The sequence below is a fragment of the Apteryx mantelli genome, chromosome 32 (genome assembly GCF_036417845.1).
Source record: "Apteryx mantelli isolate bAptMan1 chromosome 32, bAptMan1.hap1, whole genome shotgun sequence".
Taxonomy (NCBI): Eukaryota; Metazoa; Chordata; class Aves; order Apterygiformes; family Apterygidae; genus Apteryx; species Apteryx mantelli.
Window position 1 is genome coordinate 1,223,608 of NC_090009.1, and position 15,917 is coordinate 1,239,524.

Sequence of the window (15,917 nt, forward strand, 5' to 3'; positions counted from 1 at the left end):
TGTACCTGATGCTATGTACGCTCACCCTAGTCACGGTACCTGGCACTATGCATGCTCCAACTAGTCACAGTACCTGGCACTATGCATGCTCACACTTGTCACAGTACCTGGTAATATGCACACTCACACTAGTCACCATACCTGGCACTATGCGCGCTCCCCCTAGTCACGGTACCTGCCGCTATGCACACTCCCACTAGTCACCGTACCTGGCACTATGCACGCTCACAGTAATCACCGTACCTGGTGCTATGAACATTCACACTAGTCGCGGTATCTGGCGTTTTGCACACTCCAACTAGTCACCGTACCTGGCGATATGTATGCTCACCCTGGTCACGGTACCTGGTACTATGTGCACTCACACTAGTCACCGTACCTGGTAGTATGCACACTCACATAAGTCATGGTACCCGGCACTATGCAGACTCACACTTGTCACAGCACCTGGTAGTATGCACAGTCACACTAGGCATGGTACCTGGCGTTATGCATGCTCATACTAGTCATCATACCTGGCACTGTGGACACTCCAAGCAGTCACCGTACCTGGCGGTATGTAGGCTCACACTAGTCACAGTACCTGGCACTATGCATGCTCACACTAGTCACTGTACCTGGCACTACAAACACTCCCACTCGTCACCGTACCTGGCACTATGCACGTTCCCACTCGTCACCGTACCTGGCACTATGCACGCTCCCACTCGTCACCGTACCTGCTGCGCCTTACAGTGCACTTTGCTGCCAATGGCCAATCCTCCTGACAGAATGTAACTGTGCTTTTTTTGAGAAGCCGTCTGTACCCCCAATCTTTTTCCCATTTTCCTGTACCGTGGCTAAGGGCGTCCCCTTCTCCACGCTGGCTGTACTTTCCATTGTCCAGTGCACCTTATGCTGGTCAGGCTGCGCACCCTTAAAGCTGCAGCAAGGGAGGGTCCTGAACCTGCCCTAATACTCCTACCTAGGGGGACTCAAACCCCCTCTAATAACTTTTCTGAATCTGATCAGGGAATTTTAACACTCACCTACTTGGCACCGCCTGCTCGAAAGATCCCAGGTGAACTCACCTGCTGCCGGCAGTTAGATGTTTGGAGATGGGAAGGTCCAATGGTGGTGACCTAGGGTCCCACCTGGGTCGCCAAACTGTTAGAGAAGTTCCTTGACCCTCGGTTTCCCGAAGCAGAGTCTCAGACGCCGAGTATCACAAACTGGTTTACTCTAAGTGGTACAATGTCAAGTAACAGCTCGAGCTGGGTGCTTCCACAGAGGGACCCCGCACAAGGACAGCCCTGGGCAATTATACCCTTACAATCTAAGTTCCCCACCCCTCATGCAAGAGTTCGGACCAATGGTCATATTTAGATCTGGGGTCTTCCCCTTCTCCATTGGGTTCCTTCATTGTCTCTAGGCAGGCTGCTGCTTTTCTTATTTGCAAGGGTGCAGCTTCTGCTCTTGGTTGGAACTTCTTCATCTTCCCAGCTTGAACCAGCTCCGGGGCCCTCTTTCACTTACCTAGGTAATATCTAGGAGAAAGTTCACAGCTTGCGGCCTAAGGCTTCAGCAAATTTCGCTACTAATGCTAAGCAAGTTATGCTGAGCAATCAACTCTAGGCAGCTTCAGTCCAATATTCTCTAACAGCCGGGATATAAGTCCCTGGTATAGCTGAATGTCTCCCAAAGAGAATTTCTGCTGGTTATTAGTCCTATGGGTTGTCACGGAGCATTTCGAACATCCCATAGAGCCAAGTTCAGTGCTTCAGCACTTAAGTGTCAGGCTTGCTCCCTGCAAGGACAAGAGGGGAAAGAGAAATAAGGGAGAAGTTTTGCGGGGGTCAGAGCAACCCCAGCTGCGCCCAGCCCTGTGGGTCCCAGTGCCACATTGCCGTTCCGCATCAGGGCTGCTCAGTGTGTTTCAATCCCACCTCCCAGAGGCAGGGCAGTGGGCAAAAGCCCCGAGGGGAACCAGCCAGAGCGTCCGGCAGCCCCGCACTGGGTGCTGTCCTGGAAGGGCACCAGGCCAGGGCCCCCTCCTCCCCTCCCAGCACAAGCCCTTAGCCGTTCTGGAGCTGTTGGATCCCCCGTCGTGGCCTGTGAGAGAGGGGTGGGAATGAGCCTCGGCCCTGTGCTAAGGGGACCATGGGCACCATGCTGTCTGTGGGGAGAGCCGGGCCGGGGCAGAGCCCCCTGGCCAGGACCCAGCCATGGCGCTGCCTTACGGCCACCAGTAGCAGAGGGCAGCGCCTGAACGCCTCAGCCTCCAGCAGCAGGACAGGAACCCTTACCCCGGCCATGGGGCCGGGGTAAAAGCTGCGGGCTCAGGAGAGGGGCAACAAGGGCAGTCGGGGCCTGGGAAACGCCAGCCCCACGGCTGCTAGAAACCAGAGACCGAAGCCTGCCCCGCTGCTGGGCCCAGCCTGGCACGCAGCCACCCCCCCAGTACTCACTTGCGGGGATCACATACCCCTTCTCCCTCCTTCCTGCAGGAAGGAAGAGGCATCAGCCAAAGCGGCGGCTTGCACCCAGGCTCCGCTCCGCCCATGGGGCCCCCACCTCACGCCCCCTTCTCCTCCTGGCAGCCAGCAGCCCCCCAAGGCCCGGCCTTCCTCCCCCTGCCGCACCGGCCCCAGCACTTTACCCGATCTGCTCTTCCAGACCGCAAAGCCGATGATAGCCGCAACAATGACGAATGCAGCAACGGCAACCCTGATGATGATGGGCAGCAGGTTGCTCTCCGGCTCTGGAAGAGAGCAGGGCCATGAGGAGGGGCACAGAGCCGCCCCCCAGCTGGCTCTCCGCAAGCTCCAGGTGCCCATGCTCACCCCAGGAGAACAGGCCGGGCTCCGGCAGGCTGGCGTGATCCACGCGGCACTGGTACTCGTCCTTCTCCGCTGCGAAGGCTTCGATGATGGCCCAGGCGTGGTAGGTGCCGTCGCTGTTGGGCGCGGTGCTGCCCCGCTTGGTCTCCTGGGCTTGGACGCGGCCCTTTCTCAGCCAGTTGATGGCGATGGACGGTGGGTAGAAGCCGTGAGCCCGGCACGACAAGGTCAGGAGCCCGTTGCTCTCCTTCCCCGACACTCGCACAGCGGGGCGCTCTGGGGAGGTGGCGCGAGGCAGGGAGGCAGGTCAGGCAGCTTGCGCCCAACCCCAGACGCATGCACGCACCTGACCTGCTCCCAGCTCCAGCAGCGCCCTCCGTTGCCCTGGCCCACTGCAAAGCCCGGGGCCTGTCCCCGTGACTGGGGGTGCCTGCCTTGCCCTCACCTCTCCTCTCCAGCGTGGTGTTCCCGTACTCCACGTATTTCTGCAGCCACTCAATGCAGGTCTTCTCCAGGTAGTGCTTCCAACCCTCAGCAATGGCCTTATCAGCCTCCCACTTCCTCTTGGTGATTTCTGCCCCAGCATCCGCTGCAGTGAACGTCAGCGTGTCCTTGTCAAAGGCGATGAAGTCCCTCCCGTCGTAGGCATGCTGTGAAAACCCCCGGACCCCCCCGTCCTCCAGGATGTCACAGCCGTACATGATCTGCTGTGTGTGATACCCTGAGACACAAGCAGGGAGACGGGGGCTCAGGGACAGCCCTGGCCCCTCAGAGGGACTCAGACACCCCTCGGCAGCAGCCCCTGCCCCTGCCCCTTGCAGCTGATGGGGGAGCCAGGGCCCAGCCGGGCGCTGGCATGGGGCGCCCTGCAGCTTCGACTGCTGGCACCACAGCAGCTCAGCCTCTCGCCCAGGGCCAGAAGCGTTTGGGGCGTCACACAAACCCCTGCCCCAGACAACCCGGCACCCGGGACAGGGGCACCCCGGCCACACAGACCCCAGTGCTGGCAGCCGGGCACAGCAAGGGCCTGCGATGGGGCGGCTGGGAGACCCTGGGGTTGTGCGATGGGGCTGCCCCAGCATCCTGGGGACAGCGAGGGGCCCCCGGGGCTCTCTCCCCTTCCGGGATGCCCCATGACACCGGCTGGGCAAGGGCTGGGGCTCTCGAGGCATCGGCCCGTGGCAGGGCAAGGCCTCAGGGCGCCCGTGGGGCCGCAGAGCCCTGGCCTGGCCCGCACTCACCCCCGCTGTGGTTGTAGCGTTTCTGCAGCGTGTCCAGGGCCATGCGGAAAACCTGCTGTGACCTCTGTAAGTTCTGGGTCTCGTGGTCCCAGTACTGCTGGTCCACGTTGGCCACCATCCAGGCTGCGCGGGGCTCCGCTCTCTGCTCGCTGCTGTAGCGCATGATGGTCTTTCCATCCACGCACCCCACGGCCATGAACGCGGGCAGCCCCGGGCTGGGCTCTGACATCCCGGTGTAGAAGTAGCGCAGGGAGTGGGGGCCTGCGGGGACACGGGGGGGGTGAGGGGCTGGGGGGTCAGCACGATGGGAGTTCTGGAGGGATAGCAGGTCCCAGGGGCAGTTCAGGGGGGCAGCACATCCCAGAGGGTGTTGAGGGGCTCTGGGGGGGATTTGGGGGGGCAGCAGGTCCCGCAGGGCAGGTTGGGGGGTCTGGGGGGGGGCAGCAAGGCCCAGGGGGCAGTTTGGGGGGTCCATGGGGGGGCTGCTGATGAGGTCCCTGGGTGAGGGGGGCAGAGGGTGGCCCAGGGGTCCCCGCCTGCACTCACTGCTCGCCGCCGACCCGCTGCCCCCCAGCGCCAGCGCCAGCACCAACAGCAGCCTCGGCTCCATCATCCACCCCGGGCCCCGGCCTGTCGCCGCCACCGCCCTCATGCAGCGCCGATCCACACTCGGGCCCCGCCCCTGCATCGCCATTGGCTCTGCTCCAGACATCCCACCAATAGCAGCCAGCATCGTCACTGGTGTCGGGCGCCGAGCAGATCCCGCCGCGGCTGGCTGTGAGAAGTGAAAGCGAAAACGGACGCAGGGGGCGCTGTGCTGCTCCGACACCAGCCCCGCCCCAGCCCCGCCCTTCCCTGCTAGGCCCCACCCCTTCCCTGTGAGGCCCCACCCATGGCCCTCCCCGGCTGCAGGGGCCTGGCTCGCTCAGCCTTGCCTCCCCGTGGAGACGGCCCCTCTTTGCTCCAAGGGGCGGCAGAGCGCTGCACCCGGGGCTTCTCCGTCACCTCCCGCCTCCAGCGCTCAGCGAAGGGCTCCAGGAGCTGCTGGCTGCGCTGCAGCCGGCTGCCATGGCCCGAGCGGGGCGGGGGAAGGCTTCCAGGGCCCAGGCAGGGACAGGGAGCCCAAACTGGGAGCCCTAGTGTGTGCCCTTGGGTGCGGGGTCGCAACTGGGCTGCTGGACTGGGAGCACTGGTGCTGACTGGTGTGCGCCCTTGGGTGCAGGGCCGGGACTGGGGTGCTGGACTGGGAGCACTGGTGTTGACTGCTGTGCACCCCAGGGTGCTGGGGGAGCCTGCTCCCTGCTGCGGCGGAGGGCAGGGGAGGTGCCTGCACCGAGCTGTGCCCGGTCTCAGCCTCTGCTTTGTGCCAGCAGCCCAGGCTCTTCACACCCGGCACCCCACCGTCCTCATCCTCGTGGGGCCAGAGTCGCCCCAGCGCCAGCAGCGCCCCATGAGCCCAGCGAGCACGGCAGTGCCAGCCCCGGCTTGGGGTGGGGTGTAGGGTCCCTAGAGGGCTGTGCTGGACAACCCACGCCGAGACAACCAATGGTCGGAAAACCCTTGGGCTAAATTAAGGTGACATGACACCAAATGATCGATTGAAGAGTTTGATTTATGGCAGGAGCTGTTTCAACCTGGAACCTTATAAAGGGCTGAATGGCCCCTAACATACAAGAAAAACAGAGAGAAAGAAAGCTAGAAAGCTAGAGGTAAAGGAAAGAGCCGGATCACTGCCCTGGGTTCCAGTGACATCTCCAGCTCCTTCCCATGGTGGGTGCACACGTGGCCTCGCTGAGTTGCGCTATTTATAGACTAGTCCCTGCCCCCATCAGCCTCATATGGTAATTACCTCACATGCGCAGTCTGCTGTTCTAGAACCTTCTCAGACAGGGCTGGGATGGGGAGGGCAGAGGGTGGTCGAGTCCCCGCCTCCCTGGCAGAGACGCAGGTGTGATGCTGTCCCAGACTTGTTTTGAGGCAGTTACCCAAAATAAGGGAGTTGGCCCCAGAAAAGCACTCTCCTGCCTTTGCAAGACCCTCTTTTCTAGCTCTACCTTATTTCGTTAGTATTGTAACATTCTTTTCTTCTTCTGCCAGGTGTTTGAGACATGAACTCTTTCAGCTCAGGCTCTTACACTCGCTGTGGCTCCAATGCTCAGTTCAATCCCATTTCTGTAGAACAATTCTCTAGTTTGGTCGGCAGCTTCCTTCATTTTAGCGCAAGCTTCCTCGATCCAGGTAGTGGCGTTGTGAATTGTAATGCAGCATTCTTCTCCAGTATGGTTTAATATACCACAAACCCCATGTTCTTTTAATAACAGCATATCTAAGGCTGACCTATTTTGTAGCATCATCTTAGATACTTGTTGTAATTGAGTGTTCATCTTCCCAAAGGCATACCGAGTCCAATTACTTAAACTATGTATTTGCCATGTGTCGGAGTGGGGGGACGGACCCGGAGTAACGATGAGTCTCAGTATGAGTATGGTCGTTCTCCCTTTATTAGAGCTTACACAGAGTATATATAGACAAGCAATAAGCATGCACTAGCAATAGCTGTATGATTGGTTTACAGCTTCTGTCCACACGCCTAAAGCGGATATATGATTGGTGCAAAGTTGCTGTTCACGTGGAGGGGCTTGTCGGCCCCCTCCTTTACTTGTTTACCACTACTTGCCTTCCCCTTTTGTAATGGTCTAGGAATGCTCAAGGACAGTTCACATAGCCGTGGGATCCTCCCTTCATCATGAAGGCAGGATTGCTCACTTCTAAGAGATCATGCCCTCTCTCGCTTAACCATTCTCCCACAGCCATGTAATACTTTCTAAGACCAATTGGTGTCTTTTAAGGGTTACATACGGGGCAAATATATTTTCTAACATCAAAGATGTTCTCGTTCCCCAAGTATAATAGTCAGGTATTTGAACTCCATGTATGGCCCCTTCGGGTCGAGCTTGGGGTTTATCACTTTCCCTTTGCTTTCTTCTGTGTGGTGGGGTAAAGTTAAAAATCCTCCCAGGACACATGGTTGGTATTCCGACTCCAAGTCAAAAACTCTCAAGCGCGTATACATCTTTCCATCGGAGCATCCCCAGGCTAGGCCATAGGGAGGGGTGTACCAAGCAGTTTTACAATTGTACTGATCGGAGTGTGGCAAAAGTATGGCATCAGAGATCCTATCCATGGGCGCTCCTTCTTCAGGAAAGTGTGTTAAGGGTATTCCGCCTCTTCTAGGGTACCATCATATTCACCTGTTGTCGTCCCATTACAATGCGGGTCAGAGTTTTTAAATCCCATAGAGGGATACCCCCAGCATGGGCACATATCTCGGATGAGAATTCCGAGTTCTGCGAGGTACCATGTCTCCGGGGGATCCCCAGGGCCATGGGTACAGTTGATAACCTTTGTGCAATTAAACAAGGGCTTATCCGGGGGTGTTGGTCTTGCATCGGGGGGTGTATCTATCCCTTGCGTTTGGTTTTGTCTAAGTTGCTTTACGGACCAGGCCCACCGGTGATGTGTCCTTAAGAAGGGTCCAGTCACAGATGTTTGGGAGTTGGATGCACCACCCCGAGTTCCAACTGAAATCATAGTCAAGTACAAATTCATCACTGGTTGTATAAAAAGGGATGAGTTTCTCTGTTCCCCCCTCAACAGAAAGAGAAGATTTATGGAAAGCAGTCCCATTTTAATTCCCTCCTGAGTCAACCTAGGGAGGGCCACACATGCCCCTTGGTCAGGAAGATTCCATACTCGTATAAATCCTTGTATCAATTCCCAAGCTAAATTTGGGGATTCTTCCCCTCCTGTGTTACCAACAATGCTGAGGGTGATGAGTGTTATGGAAAATTAGGCTTGCTGGCCACCATAACAGGCTCCGACCCCAGGTTCCGGCTGAGGCAGAAAATCGAAGTCTGATCAGAGCAAAATTAAATTTAATGACACACACATGCGGTAATTACAGCTCGAGGTGGGTGCCTCCGTAGAGGGACCCTGTACAAGGACAGCCCTGGGCAATTATACCCTTACAATCCAAGTTCCCCACCCCTCATGCCAGAGTTCGGACCAATGGTCATATTTAGATCTGGGGTCTTCCCCTTCTCCATTGGGTTCTTTCATTGTCTCTAGCCAGGCTGCTGCTTATCCTATTTGCAAGGGTGCAGCTTCTGCTCTCAGTTGTAACTTCTTCATCTTCCCAGCTTGAACCAGCTCTGGTGCCCTCTTTCACTTACCTAGGGAATATATAGGAGAGAGTTCACAGCTTGCAGCCTAAGGCTTCAGCAAATTCAGCTACTAACGCTAAGCAAGTTATGTCAAGTGATCAACTCTAGATAGCTTTAGTCCGATATTCTCTAAAAGTCCTCCCTCTGTTTTTATTAAGCATCCCTGCTAATATGTTAAGCAGAGTTCTTGAAGCCTTTCGAGGCATACTATCACTCTCCATAATCTTATGTGCAATATGATTGTAAGTAATAGGCAGAGCACAGTTAAACTTAACACAACTACTACTGGGTGCAACATGTGATTATAGATCCCTGTTGTGGTTGGTGACCATCCCAGAAGAGTCTCCCACCAATGATATTCTCCATCCTCCTTCACTCTTTCCAAGATGTGGTGGACCTCTTCTGTATCATGATGAACGGTGATTAGAATTTTTTCTCCATTGTTTCAGATGTGTTTTAACAGTTGACACAGGTCATCACGTTGTAGTAGTTCCTTCACTAATGTAAGATTCATTGCGATGGGGGTAGGCAATAAATCTTGATTTAAGGTATATTTAGATTGTAATAATTGATAAGACACAACAGGAGCTGAATAATTAAAGTCACAGCCCATAATTTTAGTAAAATTACAAACACAAATATTTGAGTGATTACTTGTGTCTACAGTAATGTTATCTACGAATATGAGATCACAGAGGGTTCTCATACAGACACATCCTTTTCCAATATATACAAGTACGGTTTCCGGGGTTTCATCAGGATGTATTTCAAAATGACAAATATTTTGTTCAGTATCAAGACAAATGTCCCCCTGCCTTCTGCCGGGAGCCCAAGTTGAGTTCTCAGCACACTGAAGGCATGCTGCAAACACAGCCGTGATGCCCAGGTGGAGCTCCCTTTGCACCTTAGCAGAGGTGGGTCAGGGCCTCCAGCTCCGTCACAGCCTCACCCCTCCACTCTTCACCCCTCTAAACAACATCCCTTTCCAACTAGATGGTTCTTCCCTTCTCCCGTTAGGATTTTACCTCTCTTCTTAAACAGACGAACACTGAAGAGAATTAAACCAAGTATGCACACTAACAGAGCCACCAGCATCACTGCCAGAGCCACCTTCCAGGGATGGGCATCATGGAAAAAGGGAGCTAAGAAAGCAAAAGGAAAGGCTCATTTTACACTTCAAGGCCTGAGGAAAACCCCATGTTTCCCACATGACTGAAAATAAAAAAGAAAGAAAAAAGAAAACCCGAATCCAGAAAAGTGCAGCTGGGTGCAGCTGTGCTCCAGGGCAGAGGAGGGCTCCAGCTGTTCCCATGGGATCCCTCTTCATTGAGCTCCTCTCTCTCTCTCACCACTCAGCACCACCGCTGGCATTCATCTCCCCTCCACACAGCTCCTAAGGGGACTTTCTCCCCCCACTCCCTGAGTGCCACTGCAGGGAACTCACCTGAAATGTGCAGAGACGACTCCTTCTCTTGGCCAAGGCGGCTGTTCCTCACCACACACGACAAGTCCCCGTCTGCCTCCCCTGTCACACTCAGGCTGTGTTCTATTTCAAACAGGCCCCTCTCATCTTGGGAATGTCTCTGAGAGACCGAGGGGAGATGCTGCCCCTGAGGATCCTTCCACAGCACCTCAGGCTCTGGGAACCAGCCGGACGATCGACACACCACCTGGATCCCTCCGCCCTGGTAACCCTCCAGCGAGACGAGTGGTGAAGAGCCTATGGCTGGGATGAAAAGGTGGTATCCTGGGTTGAGGACTGAGAGCATCTGGTTCAAAGGGGAAGTACTTTACTATGCTCTGTGTAGATAGCATCCACATCCCTGTCCAGCCAAGTCCGGAAGGGGCTGCAGGACCAGGCGTTCACACACCCGTGGTGCTAGGCACACAAGAACCACCCACCGTTGCATCAGCACCTTCAGGTCCCTGCACAAAGTGCCAACAGCCCTAAATCTCCTGTCATCCTCCACAGCAGAGGAAGACAGGGCTCATGAGCTGTCAGCATCCCAAGGCCCTGTCCGAGCACCCACACTTGTTTAGTTAACCCCAGACATTTCCTGGCCATGAGTCAGGTCTCCTATTGCACAAAAAGCAAACCCAAAACAAAGATCCCAGCTAGCTGGACCTAGAAAGAGCTCTCCTCCCAACTCCAGCCATTCTAACCACACAACCCACACCCAGGCCACCAACGACCCTGCTCATGCAAGACGTGTGCTCCCTCCTGGGCATGGGTTCAGATGCTGAAGGGAAGAGCCCTCTTGGCCTCCTCCTGTTTCAAAGACTCTTCTCTTCCAGCCATAGAGCACCGACTCCCTCGATGCATGGGCAATTCCCCCATTCCCTGGGGAGCATTTTCCTACCCCTTTGAGTAAGCTGTACTTAGTGGCCTTGTCCAAAACTACCAGCATGGAAATGCAGCTAAGGTGGAAATGGCAGCTGAGCCACCAACACACCTGCCACTTCCAGTTCCACTGTAGCTTCTGCATAACCAGCAGCACCTTCAACAGTGCAGACGTACGTTCCATCATCGGAGGGTCTGACACTGAGAATTTGCAAGTCCAGGCTTCCTCTGCTGAGGCCATTATGAGACAACACTGTCCTCCCTTGATATTCTCTCATCTGTTCCGCAAACAGGTCCTCTCCATCCCAGTAATGATGCACTGTTTCAAAATCATGGTGCCGGATCCACCTGACAGCCATGCTCTGCGCATTCAAGCTGGGGGAGAGCTGACAGGGCAGCACAATGCTCTGCCCCACGGTGGCAGTGACAGGGTGGCCTGGTCCCACCACCTTCAGCTGGGCTGTGAAATGGAGAAGGACACAGAGGAAAAGCAGACAGACACTGAGCTTTTGCAGACGTGACTTGAATGATCTGCATGAAAGGGGGATGAGTTTTGTGGGAGTGGTTGGGTGCGGGCATTGTAGCATCAGAAGGGAAAAGCAAAGACACTAGAGAAACTCAGGGGGGGAGTAGGAGGACGTGAAGGAGAATGAGGTTTCCTGGAAAGATCCTCCCACCCCCTCTGGAGTTGGGATCAGCCTGTAAGGGCTCTCCACCTCCTGCTGATCATGTTCACAGAGCAGGAACTCTCCATAACCATAGAGTTCAAGAAGGTCTTAAAGAAGAGGACTGAAAATCTAGCCCAGCCAATGCAGAGCCTCCACAGAAGAACAAGAGGGAAAATGGAACCGCAACCGGGGCTGTGCTCCAGGCTCACATCTCCTCCCTGACACCTCCTCCCCTCTCCCAACTGCCTCAGGTGCCTGGGCACAGGGACGCACATCTGGCAGACACAGCTGGGCAACGTCCATGTCAGCCCTGCAGCATCTGCCATGGGTCACGGCATTCCTACCTGATCCCAGATGGAGAACATGGAGAGTCACAAGATAACACAGGACACCCCACAGATGGTTGGTGAGGCTGGAATAGCCAGAGCCCAAGAGAAACTGCATCTCCCCTGAGGCTCTACCTGGAGAAGATGGAGGAGAAAAGGAAAAATGAGGGGAACGGAGGGGCAGCTGGGGCCAAGGGACAGCACTTCTCCAGGACACAGACTCCAGAAATCCCACCAAATCCCCATCACGAACACGCAGCCAACCCAAACCCCTCACTTCACAAAGTGGGAACAGGCAGCCAAGCGGGCGAGTTAGGCTGAGCAGGGAGCAAGATGAGGCTTGGATGGAGGGAAGGGGGCAACATCATGGCTTGCATTTCTGCCTGGGGAGGAGAGTAGCAGAGCCCAGAGCTGCAGTTGTGGACCGGGAGCCTCCCTGCGACAGTCTCACACAGGTGGTGTTGCAGGGGACAGCAACCCAGGAGCTGCCTGGGGAGAGGAACATGCCTGGGCTGCCCAGGGCCTCGCAGAGCCCACCATGCCCTCTGGGCCACCACCCAGCTCACCCCTCCCCACAGCCCAGGCTCTCGCTGGCCCTGCCTCCTCCACATGCTCCGCTTGCTCCCTTACTCTCACACTTCCTTCCACATTCAAAGTCTCCCTTCCTTGTCAGGACCCCAGCAGAACCCTCACCCCACACACCCCACTCCTTTCCCCCAGCAGAAACAGCAGCATGGGCAGGGCCATTGCAACGCCTGACCAAGGAGGAAACAGTTGTTCAAGGTCAACACGGAACTGCACCCAGCTACCTGGTAAGATCCCCGGGTGCAGGCGAGCTCTGCAGCCCCACACACTGCCCCATGCTCCCTCACCAGCCTCCCCCGGGGGCAGGGGGATGCCACAGAACTGAGCCAGTGCCCAGCCCCACCACCCAGGCCACGGGCAAGAGCAAAGGATGGGGGCACTCAAAGCCAGGAGTGGGGTCCAGCAGGGCAGGAGCAGCCTTTCCAAAACTGCACCACCCAAACCACTGCTCTTTGCTTCTAAAGAGAGAAAGGAGCTTTTCTACGCAGCCGTCTGGACTGGGAAACTCCAGCACTGCTGCTAGGAACAAGAGGAGACTGGATCGTGCTGGTGCTGCTCAGTGGTAGGCAGGCCACGGGCCTGCCTCCACTCACTCACCCACCGTGGGTTTGTAGCCCTTCTCTGCTCTCCCTGCAAAGACGAGGCAGGCATCAGCAAAAGCCGCTCCCCGGCAGCAATCGGCCCGGGGCTAAGCCGCACTTCCCAGCACGGCTCACGTGTCCTCCAGAACAGCCCTGCTCCCACCCCAGGGCTCCCCACGCCTCCCTTGCCCAGTACCCGGCACCCCACAGACCCTGCGTCTCACCTTCCTCCCCGCTCCGCACCTGCCGCCAGCACAGCGCCCACCGACGGCTGGACAGCCCCTTGCTTTAGCTCTTCTTCCGGACCACGAAGCCGGCAGCCACCACGATGGCAGTGAGGACAGCAGCCAGCACCGCAGGGATGAGGAGGAGCAGGGTGTTCTTCGGCTCTGGAACCACCACCAGCCCCCGCGCCGCCGCTGAAAGGCTGCGGGGCGCCGAGAGCAGCGCGAAGGCAGAAAGAGGCAGCCAATGGCGGCGCGGTGCGCCTCTGTCGTCACCGGTCGCCAGGCGAATCCCGGCCGCCAGGGTTGCGCCTGACTGGGAGCGAGCCCGAAAGCAAAAGCGAAAGCGAAAGCGAAAGCGGCGCTGCCCGGGGCCTCCCCCGCCGCGGCCGCGCAGGATACGGCCGCGCTGAGCCGCCGGCAGCGGCAATTCCAAGCGGGCGGCGATGGCCGGGCAGGGAAGAGCGGCAGCAGCAGCAGCAGCAGCAGCAGCAGCAGCTTGGGGTCTGTTGCGCCAGCGCGGCCGCGGTGGCAGCACGTGTGACAGCGGTGCCCGTGTCAACGCAGCGTCTGTTCTGCCAGCAGCTCCCGCAGCAGGGCCGTCACCAGCACAGCGCACACCTGGCCCAAGGCAGGGAGAGCAGCTCAAGCCTCCTGAGCCTCTTTTATCCCACTTCCCCCACGTTTCCACCACATTTGCTCCTGCGCAGTGCATGTTGATCCCTCCCTTTCCCCACCTTTGGTCCTTCCCCTAAACATCCCCTCATCAGCTCTGCACTTTCCCACAATCCCCTTAAAAGATCCCAGAATAAGTTTGGCACAATCCCCCAACTTTCCTTGGCTCTGTATTCCGTAGCAAGGAAAACCTCCCTCACCAGGGGAGTGTGGCTGAGTGGTCTAAAGTGCTGGATTAGGATTAAGGCTCCAGTCTCTTTGGAGGTGTGGGTTCAAATCCCACTGCTGCCAGGTCCCTTTTAGGCCCTTGAGAGGCAGCTGGAGGGATGGAGTCACTTCTTCTCTCTGTGCAGTGCTGGTCGATGCCACATCTGGAGTACAGGGCGAGGAGACCACATCTGGAGTAGAGGCTGCCTGTGTCCAGCTCTGGGCTGCCCAGCACACAAACCACAGACAGACTAGACTGGAGCAGTGAATGCAGGGATGGAGTGGAGAAAGAGCCAGACTCTTCCTCTTCCTGGTGGCATGCAGTGCAAGGCTACGCCTCTCCCAAGGGGCAGATGTTGAAATCCAGGGAATTCCTCAGGAGGAGGAGAAACAAATTTTGCCCAGCACAGAGGAGACCATCCAAGCTGTGCCTGTCGCTGTCCTTGACAGGACCTCAGGGCTGACCCGGGACGGGGCAGATGTTCAGGAGAGTTGCCTTCTGCCCCCCTTTATTGATGGCAAGGTTGAAATAGGGGCGCAGCGGCTCCGAGAAGCTGCTGGTGAAAGCGAAGAGGTGGGACCTGTCAGTGAGGCTGTAAAATGAGACCTCACCTGCCTCAGAGTTGAGGAAAATTCCCACCACTTGGGTGCTGGGATCACAAGCAGAGTGGTTGAGGGGGAAGGTCTGTGGGAAGACCAGGAGGCAGAGTCCCAGCGTGGGCACACGCTCCTGCATTCCTGCCCGGCCTTGGGAGGTCCGTGCCTGTCTCCAGGAGATCCCTGCAAACAGTCCGGGGCTCCCTCTTGCAGGCGCACAGAGTCCCAGTGTCACAGCCAGGAGGTTTTGGCCCTGAGGGACGATTAAGCGGTGTCCCAGCAGAATTTGAACTTGCAAGAAGAAATGCACTGCGTCCTCAAGATTTGACCTGCAGTTTGGGCAAGAAGCAAAGGAGAAAAAATGGAACACAACCTCAGTCATTCTAAACTGTGACTAAGGTTTTTTGCCAGCACTTCTCCATCCCCTTTTCACCCTTCCCAAATCTTGCATGGTCCATGTCTCACCACAAGCAAATCAGCAAGGCACTTTCTAAACTTCCTTCCGGGAAAAAAGCCTCTAAAATCAAATGCAGCAAAATAATGAGAGAGCAGAGAGTGCTTCTGCAGGGAAGTCTTCTTTGAAGGTCAGCTTGTGCTGGAAATCTGGACCTCACTAGCATGACTTTTATTCCTGTAAAAGCTTATTTTGTAAATGCTGGTTTCCATATATTTACTTTCCCACTCCCGCTGGGTTCACTGGTATTATTGGAAACAGAGGAACACAAAGTATCCAGGCTCGGTTGTATGGTAGATGCAGGGTATCTACCACAAAGAAACAGCTGATACTTTTCCAAGCATCCCAAAGCAACAAGAAATCAAGATGTAAACTGCTTCCTACCCACCAACGCCAGGAGGAAAAAAAATCTCTTTGACTAGGACAAGTCTTCTGCCTTCAAGGCTAGATCAGGTTACTCAGTTCTGTGTCCTACCAAGATCTAAATATCTCTGAAGACGGGGATCTCCCATGCCTCTGTCCCCATATTTGACCATCCTCAGGATGAAGGGGGGAGGTTCCTCCCTCATATTTAATCAGAAATTCCCGTCTTGCAAATTCTGCCCCTTGCCTTTCATCCTGTTGCTGGGTACCTCCAAAAGCCTGGCTCTGGCTGCTCTACAACCCCATTAGGCAGTGGCAGACAGTGATTCAATCCCCCTTTGCTGTCTCCTCTCCATGCTGGACAAAGCCATCACCCTCAGCCTCTACCTGTCCATCCGGACCTCCGGCTGCACCAACTTGGTGGCCACCACTGGGCTCACTCCAGCCTGTCCCTGTCTGCCCATTAACTTCTCATGGGCAGACAGCTCATGTAATGAATATTTGATCATTGATCAAGGCTTCAGCAAATATAGCTACTAATGCTAAGCAAGATATGCCGAGTGATCAACTCTAGGCAGCTTCAGTCTGATATTGTTTAACAGTCCTCCCTTTG

The 15,917-nt window shown here is 56.0% G+C and overlaps 2 protein-coding genes and 1 non-coding gene across 3 annotated transcripts; 1 reads left to right on the forward strand and 2 right to left on the reverse strand.

The window, feature by feature from the left end:
- Positions 1-1,202: 1,202 nt before the first annotated feature.
- Positions 1,203-4,315, reverse strand: LOC106497303 (class I histocompatibility antigen, F10 alpha chain-like). Its single transcript, XM_067313810.1, has 5 exons — positions 4,061-4,315; positions 3,265-3,540; positions 2,823-3,095; positions 2,639-2,740; positions 1,203-1,786 (listed from the first exon to the last, which is right to left on the reverse strand). Exons 1-5 carry the CDS (start codon positions 4,287-4,289, stop codon positions 1,767-1,769), a joined length of 900 nt encoding a protein of 299 aa, XP_067169911.1. The 5' UTR covers positions 4,290-4,315; the 3' UTR covers positions 1,203-1,766.
- Positions 4,316-7,978: 3,663 nt separating this feature from the next.
- LOC136994725 (butyrophilin subfamily 1 member A1-like) lies at positions 7,979-11,630 on the reverse strand. The gene is made up of 4 exons (XM_067313811.1): positions 10,737-11,630; positions 9,728-10,009; positions 9,309-9,425; positions 7,979-8,292 (listed from the first exon to the last, which is right to left on the reverse strand). The coding sequence occupies exons 1-4, from the start codon at positions 11,209-11,211 to the stop codon at positions 8,285-8,287; spliced, it is 882 nt and encodes a 293-aa protein (XP_067169912.1). The 5' UTR covers positions 11,212-11,630; the 3' UTR covers positions 7,979-8,284.
- A 2,256-nt stretch (positions 11,631-13,886) lies between these two features.
- Positions 13,887-13,974, forward strand: TRNAP-AGG (transfer RNA proline (anticodon AGG)). The gene is given in 2 exon segments: positions 13,887-13,924; positions 13,931-13,974. It is a non-coding gene; the product is annotated as a tRNA-Pro (tRNA).
- The last annotated feature ends 1,943 nt before the right edge of the window (positions 13,975-15,917 follow it).